This window comes from Hemicordylus capensis, chromosome 4, assembly GCF_027244095.1.
Source record: "Hemicordylus capensis ecotype Gifberg chromosome 4, rHemCap1.1.pri, whole genome shotgun sequence".
NCBI classification, from domain to species: domain Eukaryota; kingdom Metazoa; phylum Chordata; class Lepidosauria; order Squamata; family Cordylidae; genus Hemicordylus; species Hemicordylus capensis.
In genome coordinates this window covers 159,570,831-159,587,135 of record NC_069660.1, presented here as the reverse complement: position 1 = coordinate 159,587,135, position 16,305 = coordinate 159,570,831, and the positions used below count along the sequence as shown (strand labels likewise).

Here is a 16,305-nt window from a genome sequence, read left to right as displayed (position 1 = left end):
ATATCCGATATTGAGGGCCCGGGAGCATCAACCAGAAACCTGGGCATCGGAGTGCGTGGGTGGAGCACGTCATCGTAAAGGGCAGCTCTCAGCCAAAGGGCTCTGTTCTTTCTTGTTTGAGGAGAGAAGGTTAAGCAAATTTTACAGGTGGAAGTGTTGTGTTCCTTCCCCAAATAGAGTAGACACAAATCGTGGTGGTCCGTTGAATAGAGTTTAGCCTTACAGTAGACACAGCACTTAAAGGCCTTTTTCTTAACCACAGCACAATAAACAAGGGGGAAATACTCAAGTAACATGAAGTAAAGTCCGTTCCAAGTCCAGTCCTAGGTCGTAATTGAATAAATTGTCAATTCATTCCAACTAAGTTCAAAGTGCCAAGATTAAAAATAGTCTGGTCCAGTCCGAGTCATGACACATTAAAAACTAATCTAATTTTGTTCTTTTTCACAGAAAACTGTTCCAGTCCAACTAGCTCACTGTCCAAGGTGCTGACACAATGGCGGTCAGAAAGGAACTGAGGAGAAAACGCTAGCCCGCCCAAACTGTGCATGTGCACCACATGCATGGGGTGGGGCTTAGCACTTTGAGGAGCTAGTCAATTCTGCCCGAATGGTCCCATGCAGGCACAGAACCCACTCTTATGACTGCAACAAATCACAATTCAGATCCAGTTGTTCCACTTTCTTTCATTTTTGTCTGAAGATAAATATGAGAAAGTTTGGTACAATTCAGACACACAATAGGCCAGATTGGACAATTCTACTTCCAATTCAGGTTAGGAACAACCAGGATCTCTTTCTGCATCCAAACAGTGCACTCTGGCCTTATTCTAGCCAAAGATCTGAAGTAAACCAGGACCTAAATCTGAATCTATTGAACACAAAAGAGAATACTTCTTATTAAGATAAATATATTTAAAAGGGAGGAGTAAGAAAAACTTACTGCTTCAAGCTGTTTTTTTTTCTGGACCAGTAGTTCCAGCATTAAATTAACATTAGCCAAATCAAGGTTATCCTGATCTGTTCCCAGCAAATCTTGAAATATCTGCCACCTATGGCCATTCTAAAAATAAAAAAGACACAAAAATCAAGTTATTTACTATAAAAGAACCAAGGTAACATATGGATTACATAAGAACCTATGGCCATCATTGAAACCCAATAATGGACTTTAACCCTGAAGGGGAGAAGAAGGTAAGTCAGGCTATTCTCTCCTCTTTACCTTCTGGACCCCACCCCTCAAGAAAAACCCAAAGAGCTCAAAACTGAACCACCCAGTTCCAATCCCACGAAATGGTCCAGAAGGACACCATGGTCGATGGAATCTAATCCTGCTGAGAGGACAGTCAGAATCAACAAGGATACACTCTCCTGGTCTAGTTTCAGTGGAGTTTAGTTTTAAAACCCAGTCAGACTGAAATGGGTCAAGAATAGTAAAAGGAGGGGGGAACACATCTCAAGATAGGTAAAGAGATAAGGAACACATAACTACTAGAAATTTTAATTCTCCAGAGCCAGGTGCATTACATTCCCCTATCCTGCAGAGGGGATCTCAGAGCCATTGTCTGCAAACTCCTGGAAAAAGGGTGAGCAGCCAGAAGACTGGAGACAAGCAAATGTTGCCCCTATCTTCAGAAGAGGGAGGAGAGGAAACTAGTCATCCTGTTAACAAGATGCTACAACAAATTATCAAGTAGTATTCCGACAATGAACACTTTGAAAGGAATGTGGCAGACAGCAGGAGCCAGATAGCAGGAGCCAGTATGGTTTTGTCAAGGAAGAGTCATTTCAAACTACTCTTATATCCCTTTTTGGCAGTTACTAGTTTGGGGAATGCTGTGGACATAGTGTGTCTTGATTTCAGCAAAGTGTTTGACAGAATCTCTTATGATATCCTCGTTGACAAAATGGTGAAATGTGGACTGAATGATACTACTATTAAGTGGATTCGCAGCTGACTGAACAAATGTTCCCAATGGGTGCTCATTAATTGCTGCATATAAACTTGGAGGGAGGTACTGAATGGAGTGCCAGAGGGCTCTGTCCTGGGTACTGTGCTGTTTAATATTTTTGGAAGTGAACTTTGATGGGGGATTAGAAGGGATGCTTACCAAATGTGCAGACAACAGGAGTTGTCTGGGTGCAGGGAATAGCTAATACCTTAGGAGACAAAATCAAGATTCAATATGGTCTAGACAGGCTCAAGCACTGGGCCAAAACCAACAAGATGAAGTTCAACAAAGATAAATGTAAAACCCTGTATTTGGGTAAAATTAAATGCACAAATACAGGATGAGGGAGATCTGGCTTGACAGTAATACAGGTGAAAAGGAGCTAGGTGCCTTAAGGGACCACAAGTTGGACATGAGCCAGCAGTGTAAGGTAGCTGCTAAAAAAGCTAATGCAATCTTGGACTGCATTAACTGAGGTATATAGTCTGGATCACAAGTAGTAATAACTTCACTCTATTTTGTGCTGGTCAGCCCTCACTTGGGAATACTGTGCACTACATTTTAAGGAGCTCACTGAATCTGAAAAGGGTTCCGAGGAGAGCAATAAAGAAGGGGTGATATCTGAAAACCAAATCCTATGAAGAATGGTTGAAGAGTTGGATATCTTTAGTCTGGAGCCCAATTTTTGCCGCTCAAAAATGTTCTATCAGCCTGCACTGAGAGAATGTAAGAACAGCAGAAAAGTAACATTTCTTCACTGTCATCTCCACCACAAAATAGTTCCTAAAATGGGTCCAACTCCATGCTCAATCAGATTCATGCTGAGTCTTTCTCTAATGGAACTCTATCAGTCATCTGAGCTCCTTCATTGTCTAAGGAATACCAAAGAGCTGATCAGACTCCACCAAGTCAGAGAAAGCATTTAGGACCAATTGTGTCAATCACCCAAGTAGTTATTCTGACAGAGCCCTAGTGAATCTCTGGTGTGAAGAGACTATCTCTGATGATGGGAAAATCCTGGATGGCTGAAGTCTTACCATTAACTGATCTGGCATTCAAATGCAGAATTTTCACACTTCAAGGAGCATCACCAGAGTTCCCAAGGTTACCATGGCTGAGGGGAAGAATTAATCCCAAAATGTCTAGATCAGTGGTTTTCAAAGTATGGGTTGCAGCACAATTCTGGGTTGCAGGATATTAAGTACTGGGCCCCCTGTTGATTTTTTTTTTTTAACAATATCTTAAAATTATCATCCACAACATTTTTAACATTGAAGACCAAAGGGGTTGTTATAAGGGCACTCTGCGCCTTTCATCTGATAAAGGAGAGTTGATGTTGTAGGATCTTATCTTCACAAAAATTGATAAACTGGCGATGCAACATACATATTTAAGGTAAATCCTAAGTATTCCTTTAAGATGTTCAAATTTATTACATAAAAACAGATGAAAATACCTTGTAAAACCATTGTTTAAAATGTTGTTTAAAAACATAGTAAAAAAACAAACATTTTGGCATCAAACACCAGCCTCAGTGTTCCTCTATCTTCTGTGGATCACCTGCTTATCTTTTTTAAAGTTTTCTGTTTCTAAGTTGTTAGTATATATACACACCTTTTTACAAACAAAAATCACAAAGCATTCCAAAAATTAATAAGAAAATTGTTCCTTGTTCCAAAGGGGCTCACAATCTTAAAAGAAACAGAAGAGGAAATACAGTAATAGCCACTGGAAGGGACACTATAGGGACAGTTCTCTTCTTTCTCTTTAAAAGGTGTCTCTTTGCCAAGTAATTCTTAGTCACACTACAGTCATTCAGGTATAGGACTACTACTACTACTACAAATATTTATATACAATTCTACAACCAAAATTCACAAAGCAGTTTCTAGTAAGATTGTTAAATTTAATCTTATACACTATATGTACAATGTAACAGTTCTGAATGAAGCCAAACAGCTGAGAATGCTTGTTTTCACTGCTGCAGAGACACAAGTTGCAAGATATAATCAATAAGCTTCAGCATGCATCACCCTACTTTTATGAGAATAAATTATTCTTTTGGGTTGCAGGGATAAGTGATTGCCTTCGAGCTCCTGTAAGTATAGGAGTTCTACAACCACCAATCTAGATGTCCTCCTCCTGGAACAGCCAGCTAACCCGCATTGCCAATCTCTTTCTGTCATCACCTGACAAACAGTTGCCCCCATAGGGCCCTTAGTATCCTGTCTTCCCAGGCACATTATGTCCAGCTCATTCAAACAACTCCCCACCCCCCAAATTACTAAGTAAGAAGCAATCTCCTTGCATCTTCCAATTAGCCCAATGCTTTCAACAATGACTTGGAGAGGAGAGCTGGTCTTGTAGTAGCAAGCATGACTTGTCCCCTTAACTAAGCAGGGCCCATCCTGGTTGCATATGAATGGGAGACCTGATGTGTGAACACTGTAAGATATTCCCCTCAAGGGATGGAGCCGCTCTGGGAAGAGCATCTAGGTTTCAAGTTCCTTCCCTGACTTCTCCAAGACAGGGCTGAGAGAGATTTCTGCCTGCAACCTTGGAGAAGCCACGGCCAGTCTGTGAAGACAATATTGAGCTAGATAGACCAATAGTCTGACTCAGTATATGGCAGCTTCCTATGACCCTATGACTTCCTAATTATATAAATCCAGGAGAACAAAGCCCCACAACTGTAAAGTGACTGTTGTCTACCACTACTAACTTGGCTAAAAATCACTAAACCAGATTAAACCAGAATAGAAGGTAACCGAACTCTTTACACATGATGTGCAACCAGAGATTGTTATCTCTGCACACCGGGTTTTCACTGCGGTCATAAGGTCCTTTTCAGCAGAATACACTTATGAACTGCAGGAGAATCTCTTTACAATGACAAATCTAGAATCAAATCCATTCCCTTTATGGAAGGCCAGAGGAACAATAATGTTCAGATCTGAATAATTACAGCAGAATTAAGTGTGGTGCCTACATGCAGGTAACTGGGCAGAAACAAACCACTAGCAAGTTACTTCAAGCATTCTTCTTCCTGCAGATATTGTCACCAGCTGTGACATTATAGACACCAAGACAGGGCAGGGGAGAGAAGTACCCACCCAGTTTCCATATTTTGTTCAGCATGCCTAGAAATAGGATATTTCCTGGAAACAGCCAAAGGAAGAGCCAGGAATTAATCTGGTTAGCATAGCATAGCCCACAACCACCAACTCCGAGATGGCTCCTCAAAGAAGCTGTTTGACTCAGAAGCTGGAGCATCTAGAGACTGAGACTCACCAAGATCCAAGCATCTTCCAGAAGAAGTGAAAGACTTTATAGTTAGCTATTCATGCTTATGTCAAGAAGCATGAAATGAGTTATTTTCAAAGTATATTTCAAGATATAGAATGCTAATATATTTATGTGTCAATATTCCTTTAAAAGGTTACTAGCTGAGGGCCTGCCAGCACAGTGGCAAAAAGTGTTAAACCACCAGATTTACTCACTTCTTTCAATCTGCCCTTTTCTTCTATCTTTAGCAGATCTCACAACCATTGAAATTCATTGAACTAAAAGCAAAAGATGTCTGGGGCCATTTAAACATATTGCATCAAAATGTTGAAAAGTTCTATCTATTTTTTAATGAGTACAATGCGCATACCCAGCATTTTCAGACTCTGAATACACCTGCTAACTTGGTAAATAAAGAGGCACCTTTTAACATGGCGATTCTCTTTATTTAGCAGGGGGAGAGTAACTGGCCCTATCCACCCCCAGCACAGTACCTCCACTGATTGTTGCTGGTGTCTATCTTAATGTTTCTTTTAGATTGTGAGCCCTCTGGGGAAAGGGATCCATCTTATTTATTTATTATTTCTCTGTGTAAACCGCCCTGAGCCATTTTTGTCGTCATCGTCATCGTCATCATCATCAGGCTAAGGCACAACTTATCTCTCTGAAGAATTTCAGTACTGCCATTGTGCTTGTAGTCTTGCCAAATGAATCCCTACAACTTCAACTATTTCAGGCCTTCTAATGTCTTTGAGTCTTTAATAGGCTTGCCCAAATACTATGCCCTCTGGCTATCATTCATTCAGCTATCCCAATGCCCCTGTAATATCACAGAAAAAAATGTCATGCAGTCAGCTACATAGGACTGAGGAAACATTCCATTCTACATTCATAAATCCATGGCTGGTTTTGCTATACAAAGCAGCAACAGAGTTATATCTGTACAACAAGGACTTCCAAATGACTCCCTGCTTATGTAGATTGGTTGACCAGTCTCTGAAAGGGGTAGACTTCCCCAGCTGCTTAAAAAGGTAAGTCTCTAAAAAGGGACTACTCTCCACCTGCCCACTAATTGCTTGAGGATGGCATTTGTTGCCAGCAACAAAACAAAAAACAGACAACCCTGCACATCCATCTAACCTACCTCACAGGGTTGTTGTGAGGAGAAACATAACTATGTACCCCGCTCTGGGCTCCTTAGAGGAAGAGCGGAACATAAATGTAAAAATAAATAAATAAATTGACAACTATAACTATTTCAATTTAAGAAAATAAATAAAATGAGAGTAAAAAGATTTGGACATACGGTGCTACTCACTGAATGGTCCAGTTTGAATCTCTTTTCTTCAAACCTTTGCTTCTGTTTAAGGATGAGTTCATTCACTAAAGAAAGAAAATAAGAAATTATTTTTAGAAGGACAGGAGGGATATATGTACATTAATTTCAAAGCAAGCATATTTCCAGACAGTCTTGACAGGAATAACAAACAATTGATTGTTTGATCTAACCTTTTCATTTTATTCATTTGACAAGACTGAATGCAAATGGTTTCATTGCTTTCCTTACAGTTTTGTCCCTTTTGTTTACATAGCAACATTACAGAAGGTATTATTTTAGTATATACATATCTCTGATAAAGCTACACACATTCTTAAATAAACTACAACTACACATCATGACACAAACCAAGACCCGAATAACCTAATTTAAACAAAAAAAACTTTAACCTCGCTGTTCTCTGTCCAGCATTTCAACTACATAAGTACCTTGATTACTCACAAGCAGAAGAATATAGAGTATATAATACATTAAAACCATTCCATTTGTTTACATCAAGGAACACAATTTAAGGGGCACACAAAACAGTACCCACTAACCCACCAAGTTAGGCCAAATCCAATATTCATTCACATTTCAGTGCACTCAAATATTTACCATCCTTCCGCAAATTGAGGAGCTATTTTCCTTGCTTTCCTCTCCCTCCTAAAGGACTGTTCACTTACAGGAATGTTCCTCCTTGGGGTTGCACAGCCCTGAGGGGGACATTCCTGCAAGTGAATAGTCCTTTAGAAATGAGAGGAAAGCAGCAAAAATGGCTTCCCCTCCACTGCTGCTGGGCTGTGGAAGAAGGAAGGAACACTGTTGTTGGAGCTGCAAGGAATGTCAGCAAGAAAGAAAACCTGCCCACTATACAAAACTTAGCTGAATGATATCTACACCTACTATTGTAGAATCACTCGGTAACCTATTGTCTTCAGATTTACTCCTTTCACAATGCACAGTTCATCACAGATTCACTCATCTATAGCATTTTCTGCTTTGGGAGATACCACTCAAAGCCAGAATGAATTCCTTGGCAGCAGAAATCTCTCCCTCTTTCAGGACACCAAATCCAGCTTCTTTACTATAGCATTATATGCCCCCACTCCCAACCCATGATACTTCAGAAGAATTAACCCAAATCCATCATACAAACTATTCTGTAAGCATCTTCCTGAAGGCTAACCTATGTGTCTTCTGCCTCTAGAAACTTGCACTATAAAAAACCTTCAGGCATAACCTGCTATGGATTGAATAAAGTCAGTAAAATTATGCTTGGCATAATAAAGAGCCAAACACTCCAGTGATGCTTGATTTGCTTACTGAAAACCAAGCTGAAATGTATATTTTTCAAGGCTGCATTGCAAACAAACATTAAGACTTACCTAAAAAGTTGGGGAAAAGATGGTCTATATTATCCACAACATAATTACATTTCGGACATCTGTTGTTGTCCTCCAAGCTTTGATGAATACACTTATAGCTGCAAGAAATAAACAAGAACCATGAGGAGCAGAGTACAATAAGGGCACTCTGTACAATTAACAACATGAGTCACAAGAAAATATACACAACATTTTATTATTTTTGGTCTCAAGTGTAAAATATTATGAAAGTGGAATAATAAATGCCGACAGTCTAATAAAGTTCTGATCTGCCTTTTACAAGTCCATAAAACAGACAGGCCTCGCCATTATGTTGGGCCCTGAATGATCCATTTGTCAAAGGAGATAGAAGTAAATATTTATTTATTTATTCATTCATTCATTCAGTTTTTATACTGCCCTTCCAAAATGGCTCAGGGCAGTTTACAATTAAAACAAAACCATTAAAATTAGTTAACAATTAAAACAAAAATGAGACATAAGTTTTGGGCGGTATAAAAATGTGTTAAATAAATAAATAAAAACATCGTGAAACAACAATTAACAATTAAAACATCATAAAACAGCAATTAAACAATCAGGACAATTTAAAAACCCTGAAAACCAGGTTACAACTGTAAAACCAATTACAACTATTTAAAAACACTGGAAGGCCAGGCCAAATAGATAGTTTTTGAGGGCTCTACTGAAGGCCAATAAATAATTCAAATTGCGGATTTCCACAGGGAGTGTATTCCACAGTCCGGGAGCGACTACAGAGAAGGCCAGCCTCCAAGTCACCACCAGACTCACAGGTGGTAGCTGGAGATGGACCTCTTCAGATGACCTTAACGTGTGATGGGGATCACGCAGAAGACAGCGCTCTCCGAGGTAACCTGGACCTAAGCTGTTCAGGGCTTTAAAGGTGATAACTACCACTTTGTATTTTGCCCGGAATACAAAATATCGACAGCCAGTGTAGCTGTTTCAAAACAGGCATAATATGGTATCTCCAGGTTGCCCCAGAGACCAATCTGGCTGCCGCATTTTGAACTAACTGAAGTTTCTGAACTATGTACAAAGGCAGCCCCACATAGAGCACATTACAGTAGTCAAGCATGGACGTTACCAGCTGGTGCACCACTGTTTTGTGGTCATTGTCCTCAAGGAATGGAAGCAGCTATCGAATCAGCCGAAGCTGAGATAAAGCACTCCTGGCCATAGCCTCCACCTGAGATACCAGGGTGAGGCCTGGGTCCAGAAGTACTCCCAAGCTGCACACCTGCTCCTTCTTGGGGAATGTAATTCTAAGCCCCAACAATAAGCACCTCCGTCTTGCTTGGATTCAGCTTCAATTTGTTATTCCTCATACAGCCCATTACTTCCTATAGGCAGGGAATGAACACCATTTCCTGATGATGCAAATGAAAAGGAAAAGTAGATTTGGGTGTCATCAGTATACTGATAACACCCAGCACCAAACCTCCTGATGACCTCACCCAGTGGTTTCATGTAGATAAGAAAAAGCATTGGTGACAAAATGGAGCCCTCAGGGACTCTGTATAACAGCTCCTGTTTTGAGGAGCAACTTGTCACCAGGTTCTACCATCTGGAATCTACCCGAGAGATAAGAGTGGAACCACTGCTAAGCAGTGCCCCCATCCCCAACTCCCCCAGGAGATCCAGAAGAATACCATGGTCAATGGTATCTAACGCCACCGAGAGATCCAAAAGAACCAACAGAGTCACACTCCCTCAGTCGATTCTCTGGTAGAGGTCATCCATCAGGCCGACCAAGCCTGTCTCAACCCCATAGCCAGCAATAAAGCCAATTTGAAATGGGTCTAGATAATCAGTTTCCTCCAAAACCGCCTGGAGCTTGTTGGCCACCATCCTCTCGATCACCTTGCCCAAACAAGGGAGATTGGCCTATAACTATCCATCACTAAGGGATCCAATGAAGGCTTCTTAAGGAGAGGTCTAACCATTGCCTCCTTCAAACATGGAACCATCCTACCCTCCCTCCATGATGCATTTATGATATTAACTAGGCCATCTCCAACAATCTCCCTGCTAGACAGAAGCAGCCGAATAGAGCAAGGATCCAGAGAACAAGTGGTAGGTCGCACCGCCCCAAGCAGGTTGTCCACATCCTCAGGAGTAACAGATTGAAACTAATCCAACCTAACACTGCAAGAGTGATCACTGGATACTCCTTCATAGACCCTGCAGAAATAGTAGGGTCCAACTCAGCCCGAATAAAGGACATTTTATCTGCAAAGAACCCATTAAAAGCGTCACAGCAGAACACCTCCGGGAACTGTTTTGAAGCACAAGGAGCAGAAATTAAACTCCTCATGACCAGAGATAGCTCTGCTGAACGTGAACCTGTAAATGCAATGCAGGCTGACCAAAATCCCAGTTGTGTCTTGAGGGTCTTCCTAAAAGCAATCGGAGATGGAGATGCTCTTATTTTGACAGGGAGCATACTACAAAGCCCCAGGGCAGCAACAAAGAATGCCCAGTCCCACATTGCCACCAAACAAGCTGGTGGCAACTGTAACCAGACCGCCCCAGATGATCTTAATAGGCAGTAGGGTTCGTGACAAAGAAGGTGCTCTCTTAACTACCCTGGACCCATGCTGCTGAGGGCTTTATAGGTAATAACCAGCATTTTGTATTTCGCTTAGAAACATATCAGTAGCCAGTTAAATGCCTTTAAAACCAGTGTTGTATGGCCCCTTCGGGTTGGCCCAGAGATCAGACTGGCTGCCACATTCTGCACCAATTGTGGTTTACGGACTATGTACGAAGGCAGCCCCACCTACAGCACATTACAGTAGTCAAGCCTGGAGGCTACCAGCATAAGCATCACTGTTTTAAGGTCATTTACCTCCAGAAATGGGCCTCAGTATATAGTTCTTATTTTCAAGGTTAGTGTTAATGTTAAATACAGCCAAGTGTTTTCTCCACCATAAGTATATGGATTGAGCCGCTGCTGCACATATTGGATGCTTGATCAGTGGCCTCATCAGGGGGTGGACTAGTGCCACTTGCTGGATGTCATGAGATACATATAATTTCCTCAATGCAAATGAACTTCTGAGCAGGAAAATAGAGCTCTGAAGATTACCTAAGAGCAGATTCCAGTATAATGTTCCGGATCCACAGAAGTCTTGAAGTTATCCCCAAGGATATACCCAAATAAAATGTTTATTCTAAATGTGTCATTCCATGCCACCCCACTTACTCAGAAACAACTGCATCTGCTGGATGCATCCGAGAATCTAACTTCAGCTCAAATTAAACGTAAGATATTTATTGAAAGATAAAGATAAGGCAGTTTGGTCAACAAATCTTACCAAAAGCTGTGTCCACATTTAGTCATGTAAGCTTCTTCAATCATATCAAAGCAGATGGGGCTGGAAGGAAAAAAATAATAGTTTAAGTACAGAGCCAAGTAAGTTCAAAAGAGTCAGTTTTCTACTAGAGGATAAGATTTATTTTATTTATTTATTTTTACATTTATATCCCGCTCTTCCTCCAAGGAGCCCAGAGTGGTGTACTACATACTTGAGTTTCTCCTCACAACAACCCTGTGAAGTAGGTTAGGCTGAGAGAGAAGTGACTGGCCCAGAGTCACCCAGCTAGTATCATGGCTGAATGGGGATTTGAACTAAGGTCTCTCCGGTCCTAGTCCAGCACTCTAACCACTACACCACGCTGGCATGAATCAACAGCAGCTAATAAGAACTGCATTAATTTGCTAAAATTAGAAGCCATAAAATTACACTCAAGTGCAATCAGATTCAAATAACCTCACATGCAATCGTTTAGAATAGGTTTTCTAACAGACTGACACCTAAAAATATTTCCAAACAATTAGGGCAGAAGTTCAACAGTAGATCCAACTACAATACTCTGTATACATCGCACAACAATAGAAGATGATGCTTGAGGTGACACAGATGAAAAGCAAACTTTCCTTGGGGACTGTGCATAGAAAAATTGGTAGAGTTAGCAAACTATAGGAACACAGGAAGCTGCCTTATACCAAGTTAGACCATTGGTCCATCCTAGCTCAATATTGTCTACAGCAATACTGGCAGCGCTTCTCCAGGGTTGCAGGCAGGAGTCTCTCTCAGCCCTATCTTGGAGATGCCAGAGAGTGAACTTGGAACCTTCATGCTCTTACCAGAGCATGGCATACCCTGCTTAGCAAAGGGGACAATTTATGCTTGTCTCCAAAACTGATTTTCCGGCCTTCGAGGCTGTGCTCCACAAGAGAAATGCAACAGTCCCACTTCCTCCGTGGTGGTCCCATTTATAAATTTAAATTAATTATGAATTTGACACTATTCTGCATGAAATGTATCTAAACTGGTTGAAAACCAGTCCAAACTGTTTGAACTGGTCACCAAATCACCTTTTAAAGTTCCTACCTGAAGCAGAACTGAACCCACAATTTTAGTTGTTTGACTACCTTGCTAGAGGTTTGTAAGAGCAAGGCCAGCTCCAAAGAGAACACACACAGAAAAGCAGCAGTTTACAATAAAAATCAAAGCGTTATTTGACAAGAAGTTAGCAAATTAGAAGCCTGTGACAGAGAGCAAGAAACGTTTATGCATATATTAACGTCAGCACCTGAAAACCCTGCATACTGGATATTGATCAGCAATCATAAGGAATAAAAACTGCACATGCTATATCTGAAACATTTTGTTTGATTTTCAACAAATTAAAGTTCAATTGACCACTTCTAAATTTGCAGAACAGACCTTCCAGCTAAAACACGAAAGCAAGTAGGCACCAACTAAAAGTAACAAGACTTAAAATAACCAGTTAAAATTCATTGGCTCAATATAGGAAATAAAATCTTGCCACATAAGATTAAGAGGACATTCATAAGACTACCAGAACAAGGAAGAGAGCTATTCCACATTCCATGAAAAGAAATGGTGCTCACATAGTTCTGCAGGATAAGTACACTGAATTAAGTGGAGGAGTTCCATGGAACTATGTAATGAACACTGAAGCTAAGCTACATATTGTACTGTAAGAGTGACATCTGTCAGTCATACACCTGTCACACAGTTATTAGCAGCTGTTATCTTCCAAGTACAAAACATATGCAAGCTTTCTAAGTTGCACAGAACTTTGTGCAGCATTATCAATAATGAACATCTGTCCTATGATGAGTTCTGGGTGGTCAAATTATTTGCACACACTTCTATCAGTACAGGTTGGTCAAAGAGATATAAGAGTATTTTAAACAAACCTGAACCTGACTGATAAATAGCATCTTTCTGATTAAGAGTTAAATATGCATCAAAAATAGTGTGCAAGCCATCATTTCAAACAAGCCATCATTTCAAACAAAAAGTTCCATTTTTCCTAACTTGAAAATATAAACACTTATAAAAAGAATGCTGCCAATACCCATAGAACTCACCAACACACAACATTATGCACTTCTTCTTGTTCCCCGATTCATACATGCATGTTCATCAGCTGATGACTGCAACATCCTCCAATTAGCATGTGTGTGTGTATAGGCCAACACAAAACACACACCACAGATGTCAGAACTTCATACACTTTTTTTAGCATATACACTTTGTATGGGATTTTGTGTGGGATTAAATCACACATTCAGCTACTAATAACTCCGTGCAGAGGAATCAAATTAGACATACATGCAAGTGTGAACTAGCCTTAAGACCCTGAACTGTAAGCAAGTTATTCCTGGTTGAAACTCTGTCTTATTCATGAGTTCACTAGGTGGCTTAAGACAAGTCACAATCTTCACTCAGTGACAATCATCTGAAACATCGAGGATGGTTACATGTATACCCTACCCTTTTTCCAATACAGAATTTAAAGTGGTTTACATGAAATTCCCGAAGAATCTCCCATCCAGTACTGACCAAACAAACCTAAATAGTGCTGTACCACGTGCCCTCTGAACATGCCCAAGACCTACTGATTTCTCTGACAAGGTTCTTTGCAGGGAGTAAAGGTAAAGTGTACTGTCAAGTCAATTTCGACTCCTGGTGCCCACAGAGCCCTGTGGTTTTCTTTTGGTAGAATACAGGAGGGGTTCACCATTGCCTCCTCCTGCACAATATAAGATGATGCCTTTCAGCATCTTTCTATATCACTGCTGCCCGATATAGGTGTTTCCCATAGTCTGGGAAACATACCAGCAGGAATTCAAACTGGCAACCTTCTGCTTGTTAGTCAAGCATTTCCCCGCTGCACCGCTTATGGTGACTTTGTAGGGAGTACTAAGACTACAAATGAAGTACTTAGAACCAGTGTTCCCTATAAGGCAAGCGCACATGCACACACATGCTCACAAGTTTTTTTGATGTCCACTCAATTTTAGATCTCGCTCAGGTTGAATGATGATGCCTTTCAGCATCTTTCTATATCGCTGCTGCCCGATATAGGTGTTTCCTATAGTCTGGGAAACATACCAGCGGGAATTCGAACTGGCAACCTTCTGCTTGTTAGTCAAGCATTTCCCCGCTGCACCACTTATGGTGACTTTGCAGGGAGTACTAAGACTATAAATGAAGTACTTAGAACCAGTGTTCCCTATAAGGCAAGCACACATGCACACACACGCTCACAAGTTTTTTTGATGTCCACTCAATTTTAGATCTCGCTCAGGTTGAATCAGGAAAGCCACCTCTGAATGCATGCACGCTCACACTGCCTTGATACTGCCGCCCAAAACAAGACTCATTCCACACACAGATGAAACAAATTAGAGAGAATACTGCTTAGAACATTGAAATGTGAGGGGTGATCGTAAGTGGTCTGGAAACCAAGCTATACGAAGAACAGTTATTATTAGTAGTATTATTTATTCAATTTCTATACCGCCCTCCAAAAATGGCTCAGGGCAGTTTACACAGAGAAATAATAAATAAATAAGATGGATTCCTGCCCCCAAAAGGCTCACAATCTAAAAAGAAACATAAGATAGACACCAGCAACAGTCACTGGAGATACTGTGCTGCAGGTGGATAAGGCCAGTTATTCTCCCCCTGCTAAATAAAGAGAATCACCACGTTAAAAGGTGCCTCTTTGCCAAAGGAATTGGATAGGCATTTTCTCTTCTTAAAGCTAGATTAAGTGGGAGATGAGATACCTTCAAACATCTGAAGGTCTATTGCACAGAAGCAGCAGATTTGTTTTGTTGAAACTACAAATGAGTTGAAACGACAAGAAAGCAGATTGAGGCTACATATTGGGAGGAACTTCCCAACTATAAGAACTGGTTGACAGCAGAACAGCCTGCCTTGAACAGTGGTGGGCTACTAGAAGTTTCCTAAGGGATATTGGACAGTTGGGATACTATAGGCGTTTTCTGTCTGCACTGAGTAGGGGGGGTCAGACTGGAAGCCTGCGAAGATCTCTTCCAACTTTAAAGTTCTTTGATTCCAAGTACGGAACAAGAAGAACTTGGACAAGAATGAGCTACCAGATGTACACACTTTTCAGCTGGTGTCTAGGAGTATTACCTGTGCAGTACCAGGATTCAAATTTCACCTCAGCCGTGAATGCTTTGGGTGGCCTTAAGTAAGCCACATTTCTGTGAACTCTCTCATCCCCCCCTTGGACCCAACCATTCCCAATCTGCAGGGCTACTGTCAAGATTGTTCTCTCTTCCCGAGCATTCATATCGATAATCTTACCTGCATTCTCTCAATAATCCTTACAACAGCCCTCTAACGTAGGACAATATTATTACACCCATACTACAGACTGGACATCGATTACCGATATGCACTTTGAACAGGGACGCTCAGGGACACATCACGGCCTTGTGTCCCTCCAGCCAGCAGATGAGGAGAGGTACGGCTTCCCCACCCACCCCTCTCAACTCACCACACGAAGTCGTTGCTCTTGTCCTCGTAGGAGTTCAGGAGGCCATTGCAGAGCGGGGTGGGCAGCGGCCTCTTTCTGCTGCTGCCGCCGCCGCCGCCGCCGCCGCCTGTGCCGCACCCCGCGCCGGTCCGGGCCGTCCCCGCCAGCCGCGAAAGGCCACCGTTGGAGGAACCGGAGACGGCGGGCGCCACCAACACAGGCCGCGCAGGGGCTCCCAGCCCCGCCGAAGTCGAAGACGAGGAACCGGGCGCCGTCGCGGTGGCCGAAGAGGCCGAGGTGGTGACTGAAGAGGCGGCGGCGGCGGACGACGAGGAGGATCCGAGGGGGCCTGTAGTGGTGCCCGGCCCAGCCGGAGGGTGTTGTGGTGGCGGCCGGCTTCCTGACATGCCGAGGCCGACCTAGTTCAAGCACCCCGACCGACGACGTCGGAACGTCTGTCCCTTCCAGTCAGCGCATCATTTCCCCTCAGCGCGGACAACTGTCTC

At 41.9% G+C, this 16,305-nt stretch overlaps 1 protein-coding gene across 2 annotated transcripts in view; it reads right to left on the bottom strand.

Annotated features, from left to right (window-relative positions):
- Nucleotides 1–16,206, bottom strand: part of COP1 (COP1 E3 ubiquitin ligase) — a 230,370-nt gene extending 214,164 nt beyond the window's left edge. The window contains exons 1-5 of one of the 2 annotated variants that reach the window (XM_053247199.1): nt 15,821–16,206; nt 11,284–11,343; nt 7,943–8,040; nt 6,543–6,619; nt 943–1,062 (exon numbers count right to left, since the gene is read on the bottom strand). In XM_053247199.1, the coding sequence (XP_053103174.1) occupies nt 943–1,062; nt 6,543–6,619; nt 7,943–8,040; nt 11,284–11,343; nt 15,821–16,206 (741 nt within the window). The remainder of the gene's footprint in view (nt 1–942; nt 1,063–6,542; nt 6,620–7,942; nt 8,041–11,283; nt 11,344–15,820) is intronic. The other variant, XM_053247200.1, reaches the window with a different exon arrangement.
- Nucleotides 16,207–16,305: the final 99 nt, after the last annotated feature.